The sequence below is a fragment of the Vombatus ursinus genome, unplaced genomic scaffold (assembly GCF_900497805.2).
Source record: "Vombatus ursinus unplaced genomic scaffold, bare-nosed wombat genome assembly UNPS02008996.1, whole genome shotgun sequence".
Lineage (NCBI taxonomy): Eukaryota > Metazoa > Chordata > Mammalia > Diprotodontia > Vombatidae > Vombatus > Vombatus ursinus.
The window spans coordinates 11,514,530-11,529,808 of NW_020948774.1; the positions used below are offsets into that span (position 1 = coordinate 11,514,530).

Here is a 15,279-nt window from a genome sequence, read left to right on the forward strand (position 1 = left end):
CATTACTCTTAAGGTAGACTTCTCAAGACATTCTTTATATAATTGGAGCCCTTCCCATAGTAAACATTGCCACGGTTAGGTAAGAAAGTGGGAAAGGCCTGGGAAGTGATTCTTACATATTTTCTTAACTTACAGGGCCTACTAAGCTCCTCTGCCTTTGAAACCCACCATTTTTCAGTGCAGCAACTCCACTGGCAAAATGGAATTGAATCAGGTGCTTTTTAAAATAAAATATTAACTATACTTTGTGTATTAGACAAAAACTAATGGGCTGTTTTTTAGAGCCAGAGAAATTTCATTCACCTTTTTTTGTTTTGTTTACTGCATTTGCAATATTTTGCTATTACCAACCTGTAAACTTAGATGGGATTTGTCACAGTCTTCTTAAATCCAGAAATATGTAAAAAAAAAAAAAAAGCACTGCTATTTGAACAATACTCTGAATTCTGATTTTGCTAGTAATTGTTTTTTTGTTTTTCTTCTTCAGAGCATTGTGTATTGCTTAGATATAGGAGGGTGGGAGGACCAAATAGAGAATCTTAAACCCCTACCCTACTCTTCCCTCTCTCTGAAGCCCTAATTTATTGTTAACAAACTCTCCCTCTTAGCTCACTTCTTCTCATGCTCTTTCCAGCTTCTTACACTCATATAAACCTGGAAGGCTTCAGAAGTTTTCCCTCACTTTTTAGGGCTAGTTGCTCTTCATCTCCTGCTTCCCACCATATTAGTCTGTGTAGAAAAGCTGACATACTTCTTGCTAGTCCCAGGTACTATCTTTCTTTTCTGTCGCTATTCCCCTGATGTTAAATGCTAGACAAAAAAAAAATATGCTTCCTTTTGGAGAAGGTTTGCTGCAAAATCAAGCCATTAAGAGGGCCTTTCACCAAGGACATTCACATCTACCAGAAATCTCAAGACTCAGAATATTAAAGTTACTATAGAACCTGTACTACTGGAGACTATGAGATTGGGAAATAAGGGCTTGCTCTGCATTCAGTTCGATTAAGCCAGCATATCTTAAGGACCCACTATGTGGCAAACACTTCTGCTTGACACTGGGGATACAAATATAAAAACCAATCAGTCTCTGCCTTCAAGGAGCTTTGATTCTACTGTGGAGAAATAAACAGGTACATGTATTAATCATTGTCATCATCATCATCATCATAGCTTTCATATATATATATATATATATATATATATATGTAGAAAGAGAGAGAGAGTGAGTGAGAGCACTTAGTATGTGCTAGGCACTGTGATACAAAATACAGGATGTTATAAAAGTCTAAACAGCTTAAAATAGCATTAAGACTTGTAATACCCTGTCTGAAGTAAATTTAGGGACAGGAAGCACTAACAACTGGGGGTAATTGAGAAAAGGGAGATGATACTTGTACTGAGCCTTGAAGGAAGCTAAGGGTCACAGGAAAAAGTAAGGAAGCAGGGCATTCCAGGCATGGGGGACAGCTTGTTTAAAGGCATGGAGATGAGAGATGGAATGCCATGTAAAGGGAACAGCTAGTAGCCCAGTATGGTTAGAACATAGGAATGTCTATATGTGGGGGAGAGAAAGCAAGAGTTAACATAGCATAAACTAAAAAGCTAAGATGGAGTCAGAGTATAAAGGACTTTAAATGCCAAACAGGAGTTTATATTTTTCCTGTACGCAGTAGGGAACCACTGAAGCTTCTTGACCAAGGAGTTAATATGGTCAGACCTGTGCCTTAAGAATATCAAGTTGAGGGGCAGCTAGATGGCGCAGTGGATAGAGCACTGGACCTGGAGTCAGGAGGACCTGAGTTCAAATCCGGCCTCCAACACATAACACTTACTAGCAGTGTCACCCTGGACAAGTCACTTAACCCCATTGCCAGCCCCCCCCCCCAAAAGAATGTCAAGTTGACATCTGTATCAATGGATTAAAATGGAGAAGCTAGATTCAAGGAGTATAAACAAATAAGACACTACTGAAGTAGTACAGATGAACAGTGTTGAGGTACTCAATTACAATTTTATGGTGTAAGTGGAGAGGAGGAGGATGTGAGAGATCTTGTGGAAATGAAATCAATAAGACACTTAGCTATGGTGAGTGAGAGTGAAAGGTTAAAGATGGCTCCTAGGTTGCAAACCTGGGTGATTGGAAGAATGGTGGTGACCTCAGCAGAGTAGAGAAGTTAGGAGGCATGGATTTAAGAGGAAAGATGATGGGGGTTTTATATTGAATGTGGTGAATTTGAGATATTGTAGTTAGTCAGCAGGCAGTTGGAGATGCAGTGCTTGAATTCACAAGAAAGATAAGAACTGGATTTGTAGCTTCTAGAGTCATCTGCATAGAGATGATAGCTAAACTCATGGGCATTGATGAGTTCGCCAGGAGAAAGTATATTAATAAATGAACAACATAAATATAAAGCATGCATTTCATATACTTATATTTATGATGTATATATTTGTATGCATTAGTGTATACTTATATATAAACAAAATAGTTAAATACTTTGAGAATTAAGTACATTGAGAGGAGGGCAGGATTCGTGCAGAGGATGGTGTCTGGGTTTCATTTTAATGGAAGAAAGGGACTCTGAGATAGAAGTAAAGAGGATGCATTATAGGCATGGAGGACTGCCAGTGCAAAGGGATGGAAACCAGAGATGGTACTTTGAAAATAAGGAACAGAGAAGGTCAGACTGGCAGAATCACAGTGCAGGAGAGAGAGTAATGTCCAGTGAAACTGGAAAGGTAGGTTGGAGCCACGTTATATAGGGCTTTAAAAAATAAATAGAAGAGTTTATGTTTGGCAGTAGGAAGATGCTGGAGTTGTTGAGTAAGGGTATCACATGGTCATATCAGCACTCAAGGAAAATTACTTTGGCAACAGTGTGTAGAATTGACTGGAATAGTGAGAGAAGTGAGTCAGGGAGACCGGTTAGAATGCTATTCCAATAATCTAGCGGCAAGAGTGGAAAGGAGTCAGACTAGAAGGATGGTCTGCCTTCAATAGAAATAGGATTTAGAAGAGGAAATTTTTTGGGGGGGCGGGGAAGAGGAGGAGGGAGATAATGTCAATATTAGGTATATTGAGTTTTAAATGTCTCAGATAATTCAGTTTGAACTGTCCAATAGGCAATTGGTGATAAGAAGCTGAAACTCAGGGAAAAAATGGGGTAGAAAAAATGAGCAGCAAAAATGGTAGAACAAGAGGAAGCATAACTGCCAACAAAGGCATAGAAAGAATGCCAGACCAAGTATCGATTGGGAAATCCAAGGAGAAAGCACAATGAGTTATTTTTTTTCTAGTTAAAGTGAGCATAAGGAGAAGGTCAAGGGTAAAGAGCTAAGATCTGAAGCTATATACTGGGCAGGAACAACAGAAGCAAGTTGCAGCTATGTGTAGCATTGATTCATATTCTAGCCAGGTCTTGGACCTGTAGCTGAGTGACCAGGGCAGGGAACTCAGACCAATGAGAAGCCTGTGGTTCTTTTGCTCCCGACTATAAAATCTTCCAGGTAACTGTCATGAACCATAGTTGTGTCATCCAAACTCAAACTGAACTCAGGGGTTTTCAAAGCTCAGACCAGGAGAGCAGTAATTAGACTTTGTCCTAGATCAGATTATCTTTGAGTTCGATGAACTCAGGTCCCGGACTGGAAGTGCCCTTGAGATCCTTAAATAACATAGCTCTTAGTTCCCAGAGAATGCAGCACACAACCAAATAAGGCCCAGGCATTTGTTCCAGAATAGCACTGGGTTGGCCCTTAATATAAAATTCCAATTTAGGATGTAAGATTGGAATAATGAGTTTATGGAAGAACTCCCATAATAAAGAGCTGTTAGAGAGAAAGGGACTTCCAAGACACAAACTCAGGAGAGAATGACTGCAAACAAAGGAGAAGGGCCACCTTTTGTCAGAGACTTGTGGAAAGGAAGAAAAAGTATGAAATCATGTCAAAGCCTTTTGAGATGAAAAGAATGGGTGTAAAGGGAGCTTATGTTGAATGGCTTCACCTTTTTTTTTTCCTCCTCAATAAAATAAGAGGAATGGTCTTCAATTGGGGCATGGGTGGGGTGGAGGAGAGGACCAGTCAGTCAATAAATATTTTTAGAAACATCTATATTTGCTAGCAATTGTGCTCAGTACTAGGTATACAAATACAAATAAAAAGACAGTCACTACCCTCAAGGAGCTTACAATCTAACTGGAGAAGAAAACACACAAAAGGAAGCTATAAAGTAGAGGAGAAGGGGACGAAAAGGTACACGATACTGGAGCGTGATGAAGAATTACAAAGAAACCCAAAAGTAGTGCAGGTGGCAGAAAATGCAGAAGAGAACTTTAGGAGGGATGAGAAGTTTTTAGAATAGGTTCTGTTGTTTGTCCTTCATCCTCAAAGAGGACCAGTGACATCAGGAAGGTGATGTCTTCACTTGCAAGTGAATTAGATTTAAATGAGGCAGAGTTGTGCAAAGTCATCAGCCTCACTGTCTCTTCTAGGGTGATCTGAGTCCAGTGGCAAAACATAGATCAGGGCAACTGGAGATGACCTGTGAATAAGTTCTGTAAGGAGTGAGATAAGGAACCAGTTAGGGAGGAATAAAAGGACTGACTGCCTTGTTGCAGTGAGGTGTCAGCTGAGGTTGAATAACATGAATTTGTAACGTATCCAGTGAGCATAGTTGAGGGGCAGCTAGGAGACACAGTGGATAGGGTGTAATCTGGAGTCAGGAAAACTTGGAATTTGGCCTCAGACACTTACTAGCTGTGCAACTCTGAACAAGTCACTTAACTTTTATCTGCTTCAATTTAATCAGCTATAAAAGGGATGATTACAGCACCTACCTGGAAGGGTTATTGTGAGGATCAATGAGATAGTATTTGTGCAATGTTTAGCATGGTGCCTGGCACATAGAAGATGCTTAATCAATGCTTATTTCCTTCCTTCCTTCCTTTCTCTTTCAGCTTTGTTCAGCAGCTTGTGAATGGAGAAAGCTGAGGTGGGAGTAATCCAAGGCTGAGGTTTAGTAAGAGAAAAATAGTGCTAAGATAGAGGAACAAGTAATTCAGTGGAGAACAGTGTAGAGTTGAAATGGCTAATTGAATTGAGTTTGGAAAGGCAGGAGAGTAAAAGCAGAACAGGGGTAATGGTCTGATAAAGTGTTGAGGGATGGAGGGAATGAAGATCTTAATAGGGTCAGGGGTCAAAGGAAAGGTGGTGAACCATTGGGAATAATAGGAATTTCTAATTAGGGAAGTGGAATATTTGTGTGTTATGGCAAGATTAAGTGTATAGACTATCCGTGTGTATAGCTGAAGTGGAATGAAAGAGTAGATACTGGAGATTTAAGAAGAATTAGGAAGTAAGAATTTAGGAAATTTTTAGCAATCTAAATATTAAAATCTTCCAGTATAAAGGCTGGAGGGAGAGGAAGATGGTGGGACAGGTGCTGAAATCCTTGAGAAAGAAGGGAGAATGGTTTGGAGGTAAGTATGCTACAGCTACTGTGATTTTGATGAGTGGAAAATTTTCATTGTGTGAACTTCAAAAGAGGGAAAGTTACTGAATGAAAGACTAAAGGGGGAAGTCTGGAAGTCACAAAGGAGAGTAAAAAATACTTCTATTTTTTCTCCAGGACCAATGCAATGAAGGTTTATGAGAGATGGTACAATCAGTTCTGAAAAGGATATCTAGGGATGCAGTGTTCTGTGTGGAGAGTTCAGGACTGTGTGGGGGCTAATACATAGAATGATTGTGAGACTCAAGAGGTCCAGGATGAAGAGGAGTTTGTTTACTAGCAAAGTAGAAAAAGAGGAGAGGGCCCAGGACAGATACCTGGGATCAAACCATGCATTGGAGACTCTACTTTTGTCAATTGAAGAGGTTAAGAAAGCAGTGCCACAAAAACCCACAGAGGAGAGAGTATCCAGAAGGAATGGTCAGCATTGTTAAATTCTGCAGATGAGTCAGGAAGGATGAAGGCTGTTTTTGAAAAGGCAAAGGGAGCTATTGGTGATTTTGGACAAAGAAGTTTCACTTTAGTGGTGGCAACAAAAACCAGATTTCAAGTGATTGAAAAGTAAGTTTGAGGTAAAGAAGTAGAGGCAGTGAATGTAGACAGCTTTTTCTGGGTCTGGCTGTGAAAGGGAGGGGAGATTGAGGATAATAACCTAATGCAGGAATGGTGGAAACTGAGATATGGGCATGTTTGTAGATATAAGGGAAGGAACTAGTGGTTGGTTATCAGTAAAAAATTAAGGAGAAAGAGGATGACCAAAAAGGTAGGCTTCTGAAGAAGGGAGGGGATGGGATCAAGGCACATGCAGAGAACTCACAAGGACCCCTTCTGCCAACACTGGAACAAAGGAGAGATTGTAAGTGACATTGTTGAAATTTGAGTTTTAAAATTGAGTTGAAGAGTGACCGTGCTCCATGTGACCTCCATTTTTCTGATATTAGGTTGTCTGCTGGTAATTGGAGGTGGTGGAGCGGTGCAGATTTTACTATATATGGGTCATCATACAGATGTGCTTTATTCCCTCACAACCTCGATGAGACTACTGAGCTGGCACAATATGTATTTAGTCTTGGAACTGATGATCAGTACCTGCAGGTTTTTGCTAGACTCGATGACTGGACAAAATTCCTTGCTTCCTCCACACCATCCTCATTCTCCCCCCTGCCCCACGCTCCCAGCCTGCTTTCCAGCATTTAACTGTGGAGGCTGATCTTCTGTCCCACCTTACTGTTATCATAAGTGTACGTAGGAGGCTCTATCAACTTTCTTTTTTTTCTTCCTATAGCTGATAAGTTATTACTTCCTGCTTTCCTTATCTGTGTAATTCAAAATTTCTATTGCCTGATGAAGAAATATTTTCCAAAACTACTATTTGTCACACATTCATTTCTGTCCACCTTACTCAGTCCATAGTCTCCTCTGCTCTTCAAATTTCATTGTGCCTTTTGGAAGAGGCAGGATGGAGCATTGGACTTGGAGTCAGGAAGACCTGGTTGAATCCTGCTTCAGTTACTTATTAACTGTGTGACCCTAGACAAGTTATTGAACGTTTTAAATGTCCTAGTTTTCTTATCTGTGAAATGAGAAGATTGAACTTGATAGACTCTAAGGTTCCTTCCTGCTTTGAGTCTTTGGGTCCCTTTTTTATTGCTCAACTTCATCCTAAATCTCTTCATTTTATATTCTTTTATCTTCCCTTTCCTTTATCTTACCTCATGTTGTCAGAACAGATCTGGAATTTACCCTTTTCTCTCTACTCACATAGTGACCTTTAACTGAATCTAGACTTCACAGAACAAATTTAGTTCTGTGAAGTTTGGACTTAGTTAAAGAGCCACACTTGAGGACCTAGAAGACCACAGGTTCCCCACCCCTAGCCCCTAGCTGAAAAAGAATCCCCCATACAACATAATTGTCAAGTAGTCATAGAACTTTTGCTTGAAGACTGCTGATGGTGCTAGAAGAAAACCTTCTAGCTCTTGAGGCAGCAAAATCCCACAAATCATTAGGAGGTATCAAGCCAAAATTCCCTATATGCTGCTTTCATCCGTTGCTTCTGGTTCTGTCCTCTGAATGGAACTGAATAGAACAAGGTTTGTTTTTTTTCTAATTACTATATCCCACTGTTGACTTAGAGTACACTAAGAACTATAGGACTTTTACAGACTAGCTGTTGTCTAGCCATTCCTCCCACATATATTTTTTTTTCTTTTGGTGAGGCAATTGGGGTTAAGTGACTTGCCCAGAGTAACACAGCTAGTAAGTGTTATATGTCTGAGGCCAGATTTGAACTCGGGTCCTCCTGACTCCAGGGCTGGTGCTCTATCCACTGCACCACCCAGCTGCCCCAATTCCTCCCACATATTGTACTTAAAAAGAGTGTGTGTGTGTGTGTGTGTGTGTGTTTAAAAAAACTTTCATTAGCCCCCTATTGTTTCTAGGATGAAATGCAGATTCTTCAACTTAATATTTAAGCCCCTCTACAGTCAGGCTCCAAACTTTATTTTTGGTCTTATCTCACATAGTTGTTCTTCACGCTTTATATTTCAGCCAAACTGTCTAGTATTTGCTAAATTCAATAATTCATCTCCTGTTCCTGAACACTGCCTGTCTTTCCCCATGCCTAGAATGTCTTCCCTCATTTCTGCCTCTCACCATCCTTATTTTCCTTCCCATGTCACCTCTGTGAAATATCCTTTGATCTCCTGAGTTTTAGTGTTCTCTCATATCTCAATTTATATTGCATTCACCCTTTTTTTTTTAATATATTGCCAATCCCCCACCCTCACCCTGTAGAATATAATATATAAGCTCCACTAAAGTGAGGGACAATTTCATTTTTGTCGTACTTAGTACCTTAAACACAGAGTAGGCACCTAATCTTTGATGAATTGAATTGAATTATCATAACTGAGTCTTCACTATTGCTAGACAATCCTTCTATTCTTCCCTTAATAATTCACTTATGTTCCTTGGCTGTTTCAACCTTCTGTCCTTAAGGTTCCCCAAACAACATTGCCTTGGAAGTTACTGAGAAGATGGAGTTTCATCAATTATCAATTTCCTTATCACACTTGAAAATACTGTCTCTCAAGGTTTATCTGTATTTTGTTCCAGTCTTGAAGGAAGAGTTGATCTTCCTACTTGCCAAGGTGGACCTTTTCCACTAATGTAGAATATTTTATTTTTTTTCATTATATCTCCCACGTGATAACATAGTGCCTTGTATATATTAAAAACAATAAATATTTGTTGAATTGAATTTTATTAGCAATGCATGTAGCTTAGCCATGTCTCTATTTTAGGGCTTTGGTGTTCTACCTTAAAAAATTTCTAGATGTGGTAAAACTTCACTTATTTAAATTGAGGGAAATATCCAGTTATAATTACTTGAAGTTCTGATTTTTGTCATATTTTAAAAGAATGTTGTATTGCTTTCAACTACATATAGTGTCTTAACCTAGGGAAAGAAAATGTTGGCAAGTAGAGATGAATGGGGTTCTTGTACAGAAAACATAATCATTATTTGAAATTGCAGTTTCACTTGTGAGCAGATGAATGTTTCTAAAGTAGTTCTAAATACTTCAAACTTGATTGATAATTAATTTTATTTATTTTTCTCAAGACTTTTTTTTTTAACTCTTTATACAATCTACAAAAATTTGCTTAGGAGAAGTAAATTCTCAATCTAAATTTTCATAGATTACAAATTAATGGAGTCTGGATTAATTCAGACTGCTTATTATTGAGTTAAACAATGAAATAAGATAATGTTAATATGTATATATGCATGTGTGTGTGTGTATGTCTTGTATAATTAGAAATGCTCTTGAAATATCAAGTATGTAAAAATGTATTCTAGTAGAAAACAGGCAAAATCCAGGTAGTCTAAAAGTGGTGTTGCTTAAATTTAGCTGTTAGTATCTCATATTAAACCTTAAAATAATGGCAAATTCAGTCTGTTCATGCCTACAGTCTTGATATTCATTTTTAGTAGGAAAACAGACCTTTTGCCATGATTATACCTGCATAGCTTGAGTCACAAAGTTGACTGTAATTTTAAAAAAGGATTTTGCCCTTCCTGGGCCTCACTAACAATTAAGGGGTTGGTCTGAAAGGCCTATGAAAACTTTGAAATGAATATACTATTTGCTGATGGATCTGTATCTTTGGGTACGATAGTAAAAGCTCATATTTATGTTGCACCTAAGGGTTTGTAAAGCAGGGGTGTGTGTGTGTGTGTGTGTGTGTGTGTACGTACATACATATCTTACATATTATGTACAACATATACATGTATAATATATACACATAGTATAACATTATATATATACATAGTGTACACACACACACATATATATATACACACACACATACGTACACATGTACATATAATCATAATGCTGTGAAATACTTGTTATAGCTTTCCCCATTTGACAGATGAAGAAATTGAGACTGAAACTTGCTCAGGGTCATTCACCTAGTGTCTGAGGCATAATTTGAACTTGTCTTCTTGACTCCCAAGTCCATCTTTCTATCAACTACACTGGTACTATCAAACTCAAATAAAAATGGATCAACCACAGGTTAATAGATTTATAATCTATCTTGTATTGTATTTTGATTAAGAAATTTACCAGTTAAGGTTCATAGCCAGCATGAATTTACTACCTCTGCACTATACTACCTAGTTTCCTGGATATTGGCCTGCAAGCCATTGATCCAATTTATTCATCCTTTTTGTTAATTCATTAAAACATTTATTAAGCACGTCCTGTGTACATTCAGATCACTACAGTAAGCGCTAAAGGAAATACTGTTTTTAGAAAAGACATTCTTTAATGACTAGCCAAAAAATAGTTCTTTGGAAGTTTTGTCCGTAACATGCAGTTTGTTATGTTTCCTAAAACTCAGAATTCAGAAGTGGAAGAGACTTTAGATATTATTTAATACAGTCTCCTCATTTTAAACATGATGAAATTGAAGCCAGGGAAGGGAAATAGTTGAAGTTTCAGATATACCTATATAAAGAATTATGTTAGGGAAATGTACTACTTTAGTGACTGTGACATTAATAATGTCCATAGCAATAAAAGTTTTTCATAGTGGTGCTATTTTCATGTGTCTAAAGACATATGTAATAAAAAGTCTCTTTCTCTCTGTCCCCCAACAAATTAGTATTACTCTTAATCCCTAATAGATGATTCATTGTCATTGCTGACAGGAGCTAGTCACTGTATGTGCTCCTCCCTCACGTCCCCACCTCCACTCCCTTGTCATTGGTTCCTGGGACTGCTGTTCTGATTCTGATACACAATATAGGTGCTAATAAAGTTGTCATATATTAGAAAAATTTGTTTCCAGGAAATAATGTAATTTTTTGCATAAATGAGCACCACAAGTTTATGAATAGTTTTCAATATTATTAAGTTTTAATAATTTTTACCCCTCTGAGATGCTCTTTTTGACTGAAAGATGAATATTAATATCATCCCCAAAGTTTCTAACTGTTAAATGAATAAAAATACTGAGGCAGTAAGGGAGTGATGGGGAAATAATTTCTGATTTCTATAAGCATTTGATCTTTTTTTAAATTATTTTTCATTTGGGAAATAAAATACAAAATGAGATTTGCAAATATAAACTTATAATGATTAGTCAGTTTATTCACACAGAAAACATAATAGTTAGCGAAGAAGTTAGTAAACAATAAAATTACAGTCCTTTCATCTGACATGTCTTAGAGCAAGAGAAGCAGCTGCTTCTGTTTAAGTTAATGCTTCTTATAACCCCTAGGGTTGTCAGTTGTTTTTCTGTGCATTTGGATTGTCATCTATGAAATAGAAATTCATTTGATTGCCTTCCTCTTTCAAGACACTTGTGGAGCCAGTGCCTTTGGAATTCTTAGAAAATAATGCTATCTTTTTTTTTTTTTAATTTTAACTCCTGGCTTTCTTGTTAAACACGCTATATAAGGTGCATTAATAAAGTTGAGATTGTGAATGTCACTATGAGAAGAAAAAATAAATTTTGTTGATTTATAAAATCATTATTACACAGTTTTTTCACCTGCTTTTTTACCATAAGGGAAGATCCTCCTCAGGTTTCATTCTATAATCTTTGAGTGCAACTGAAGAGGAGAGTAGTAACTTAGCAGAGCATTCAGTTGACAAATAGAATAAATACTGAATTGATTTTTCATTTTGAAAAGGTTTTCTTATGACTTAGGATATTATTTGTGAACTTTCAGAGTAGTACTTGTTTTTAATTTTTGTTTGTGGTAGAAATCTTAAAAACAGGTTCCAAAAATGGTTATTTTCTGTTTTTGTGAAATAATTTTTCATGATAACTATTTTTTCAGAGGATTCGGTCTACAGTGGATGAAAAAGAGCAAAAACAGCTTCTTATGGACTTGGATGTGGTGATGCGAAGTAGTGATTGCCCATATATTGTTCAGTTTTATGGAGCACTCTTCAGAGAGGTATGCATAAATATCTGTGGCTTTTAGCAAAAGAATGCACAACTGATTAAAGAAAATTATATCATAGCTTTAGAGTTGAAACTGTGACCTAAGAGATCAGTTCGGGTTCCTTACTTTATCGATTAGGAAAATTATGCACAGAGAGGTTAATTAGCTATTATTAGCTATATCCAGTTCCATTCTTTGTTTTTGGTTAAAACTTTTAGTAGGTAAGATCTCAGAGGGCATGGGGATAATTGAGATGGATATTCATAAGAGATCTTAAGTTTTGTAGCTGGAAAGGACCTTGGGAGATCATCAGGTCCAACCTGTCATTTAACATTTAAGAAAACTCAGCCTCACTTAAATAATTAGAATCTTTGTGCTGGAAGGGACCGTAAGGAACGATCTAGTGAGTCTGTCCTCCTGCTCAATATAGGAATCTTTTCTATAGCACTTCTGACAGATGTTTGCCTGTCTACTTACAGTAATGAGGAGTTCACCACTTCACGAGGCAGCCAATTCCATTGTTGCACAGCTCTAATTGTATATTTTTTTGCTTCCTTTTTATTCACCTTTTCTCAACTGTTATCCTTGACTACTTCTATATTCATATTAATGACTCATGAGACACACATTTCCTCACCCTCCTTCATTGTTCTGAATCTCATGGCATCAGTACTTTACATTATTAGTTCCTTGCTGATCTGACTATATCAAATACTAATGTCTCCTAGTTTATGAATGATTTTTCTCTTCTCTGAGAACAGTCTAAACTAAACTGAGAACTCCAAATCCATAGTGTATACTCACTGGACCCTATGATAATTTCTCCTACACTCAAACTAGGGATGAACTAAATTTCTTCTACTACCTAGATAGTTTTGATGGCTATTTCAGCATGTGTGACTACATCACCATCCTGTACTCTCTTGTCCCTCTGTCCTTTGCCATGTCTATCATACAATCTCCAATTCTGTATATAAACCTCCACTTTATGCTGTCTTTGCTTCTGTTTCTGATCTGTACTCCTTGAGGAAGGCAACTTCAGTGAGTCTAATGGAAGGTAGAACTATGTTTTCTACAACTTGATTTATTTTTACTGCCCATTTATCTCTCTACTCCCTGAAATCTGACTTCAGCCCCTAGTATCCCACTGAAGCTCTAGTCATAAAATAACTCTCCTATAAACAAAAATTAAGTACTGTTTTATTCAATGATTTTAAACATATCCAAATTTTTTAGTAAAAGGGTAAAAATATAAAAATGTAAATGTTTTAAGAAAGTCTTAAGTTTACAAATTAAAACCATAGACAGGCAAGACAGCTTAGAAAGTTAAATGTTCAATTTATTATACAGTGAGGAATGATTTTCCTTTTACAGAGTTATTTTGAGTGTTGTTTTTATTTTTCTTCATATATATTTTAAAGTAAAAGCATCCTATTAACAGTAGTCACAGTTTCAGGTATAGTCCTCTTTTTTCTCTTCTGCGTGTATGGAAATGCTCATTTTTGGGGCTATTTTAAGTTCAGAATTTAAAAAATAATGGATTTCTCATCTCATGTGAGATTCTGTATTCATGTCTGTTTTTTTTTCTCTTAATTTTCCATAGAAGATACATTGTATGTGCCAGAGACCTTACTTCTAGGCCTTTTAAAATCTTGGAACCTCTGACATACTCAGGTTGTCCATTGGTAATGCCTTGTTCTTATCTCCTTTTTTGATCTTATATTTCCGGTTGATATTTTTAATACCTCTTCAGGCACACATCATTGGTAATATGTGATGTTCTCTGGGCTATTTTTAATTTTGATTTTTTTTTCCTACTAAAGAAAAAAATGGGGTTTTGTGTTGGGGAGCACGTCATCATTTTTTAAAACTGTGTAATGTTTTAAATGTATTATGGATTCAGTTAGATAAAATATTTTCTCCTAACCCCTTGAAAACTGTGTTTGATCTGATAGGAAGGCCTCATCATTTCTTATAGCACAGTAGTATTCCATTACATTCATATACCACAACTTATTCAGCCATTCCTCAATTGATGGGCATCCCCTCAATTTCCAGTTCTTTGCCACCACAAAAAGAACTGCTGTAAATATTTTTGTACATGTGGGTCATCATACCATTTACTTTTTATATATGTAAAATGTATGTCTAAGATTGTCATTAGTAATTGGGTAATTCGTAAGAAAGATTGGAGTAGACCTGAGTATATATGACTTTAAAAAGTAAAACCATCTAGGAAAACTAAGAAGAGTAATTATTTTATACAAATGAGGTACAAGAGGAAGAATCAATACAGGGGGATTAGAATGGGGAGAAGGGCTGGTAGTTCTGGTAACCTGCTTTCATCAGGAATGGGTTTAAGAATTTAGAAGACTTCTATACTCTTCTAAATATATATGAAGATCAGGAGTCGAATTTGTTAGGGAAAGTATATGTCTATGTGTGTATATAGGTGTATATATGTACATGTGTATGTATATCTATATAGAAATATATCCGCACTTCATTGTAGCCTTCTTTGGGGTAAGGGGCGGGGGAGGGCAAAAATAGAACAAAGTAGAAAGTGCACAGCAGAGAACAAAAGAAAACTTACAAGGAAGCAAAGATGGACAACTCTCAATACAATGTGTAGTATTTGTCACACAGGCTTTCCTGAAGTGAAATTTTATCATTACGTATTTTGAATCCTCTCTTATGTTCTTCTTTTTTTCCCCCCAGCCAAAGACAAGGTTTATGAAAGCGCCACCATATTGGCCAGACTCTTAAGGAATCTGAACATTTGTGAACTATTGGCTAGATTATAAGAATCTGAGCCCTTGGCTAAATTCTTAAGAAATCTGAGCACCTTAATGGAGACAAGATGGACCTGATATACAGAAAGACTGTGGGAGGGATCTAGGAGTGTCCCAGTAGTTTGGGGTGACTGGAGGAGGGGTCTAAGGAAGATCTGGATGGGAGTGGCCAGTAAACTGGAATGAACCAAAGCAAGTAGCCTAAGGAGACTGGAGACTAAAAAGGATTGAGGGTGGGAAGTGGCCAGGGGCAATCAGGAGGTGATTGAGTTTAGCCACAATGAAAGTTCAGTTGAGTAGATTACAGTCTCAGGCAAATGCCAGGGATTTGGGAAAGTCAAGGGATTTTCCTTTTTGGGGTCCAGATCACAAAGACATGGTCTTTTCCTTTTAGGGGTTCAGATCCCATCCTTTTTTTTTCTTTTCTTTCTTTGTATTTAAGTTCCAATATTTGAGTTTATGGTATTTTTTTTTCTTTTGTCTGTTCTGTATTTGTATTCTGGTGT

At 37.1% G+C, this 15,279-nt stretch overlaps 1 protein-coding gene across 5 annotated transcripts in view; it reads left to right on the plus strand.

Moving 5' to 3' along the window:
• The window catches only part of MAP2K4 (mitogen-activated protein kinase kinase 4), a 272,193-nt gene that overhangs the window by 106,970 nt on the left and 149,944 nt on the right, over positions 1–15,279 (plus strand). For all 5 annotated transcript variants that reach the window (XM_027850071.1, XM_027850075.1, XM_027850073.1 and 2 more), the window contains one exon: positions 11,874–11,993. In XM_027850071.1, the coding sequence (XP_027705872.1) occupies positions 11,874–11,993 (120 nt within the window). The remainder of the gene's footprint in view (positions 1–11,873; positions 11,994–15,279) is intronic.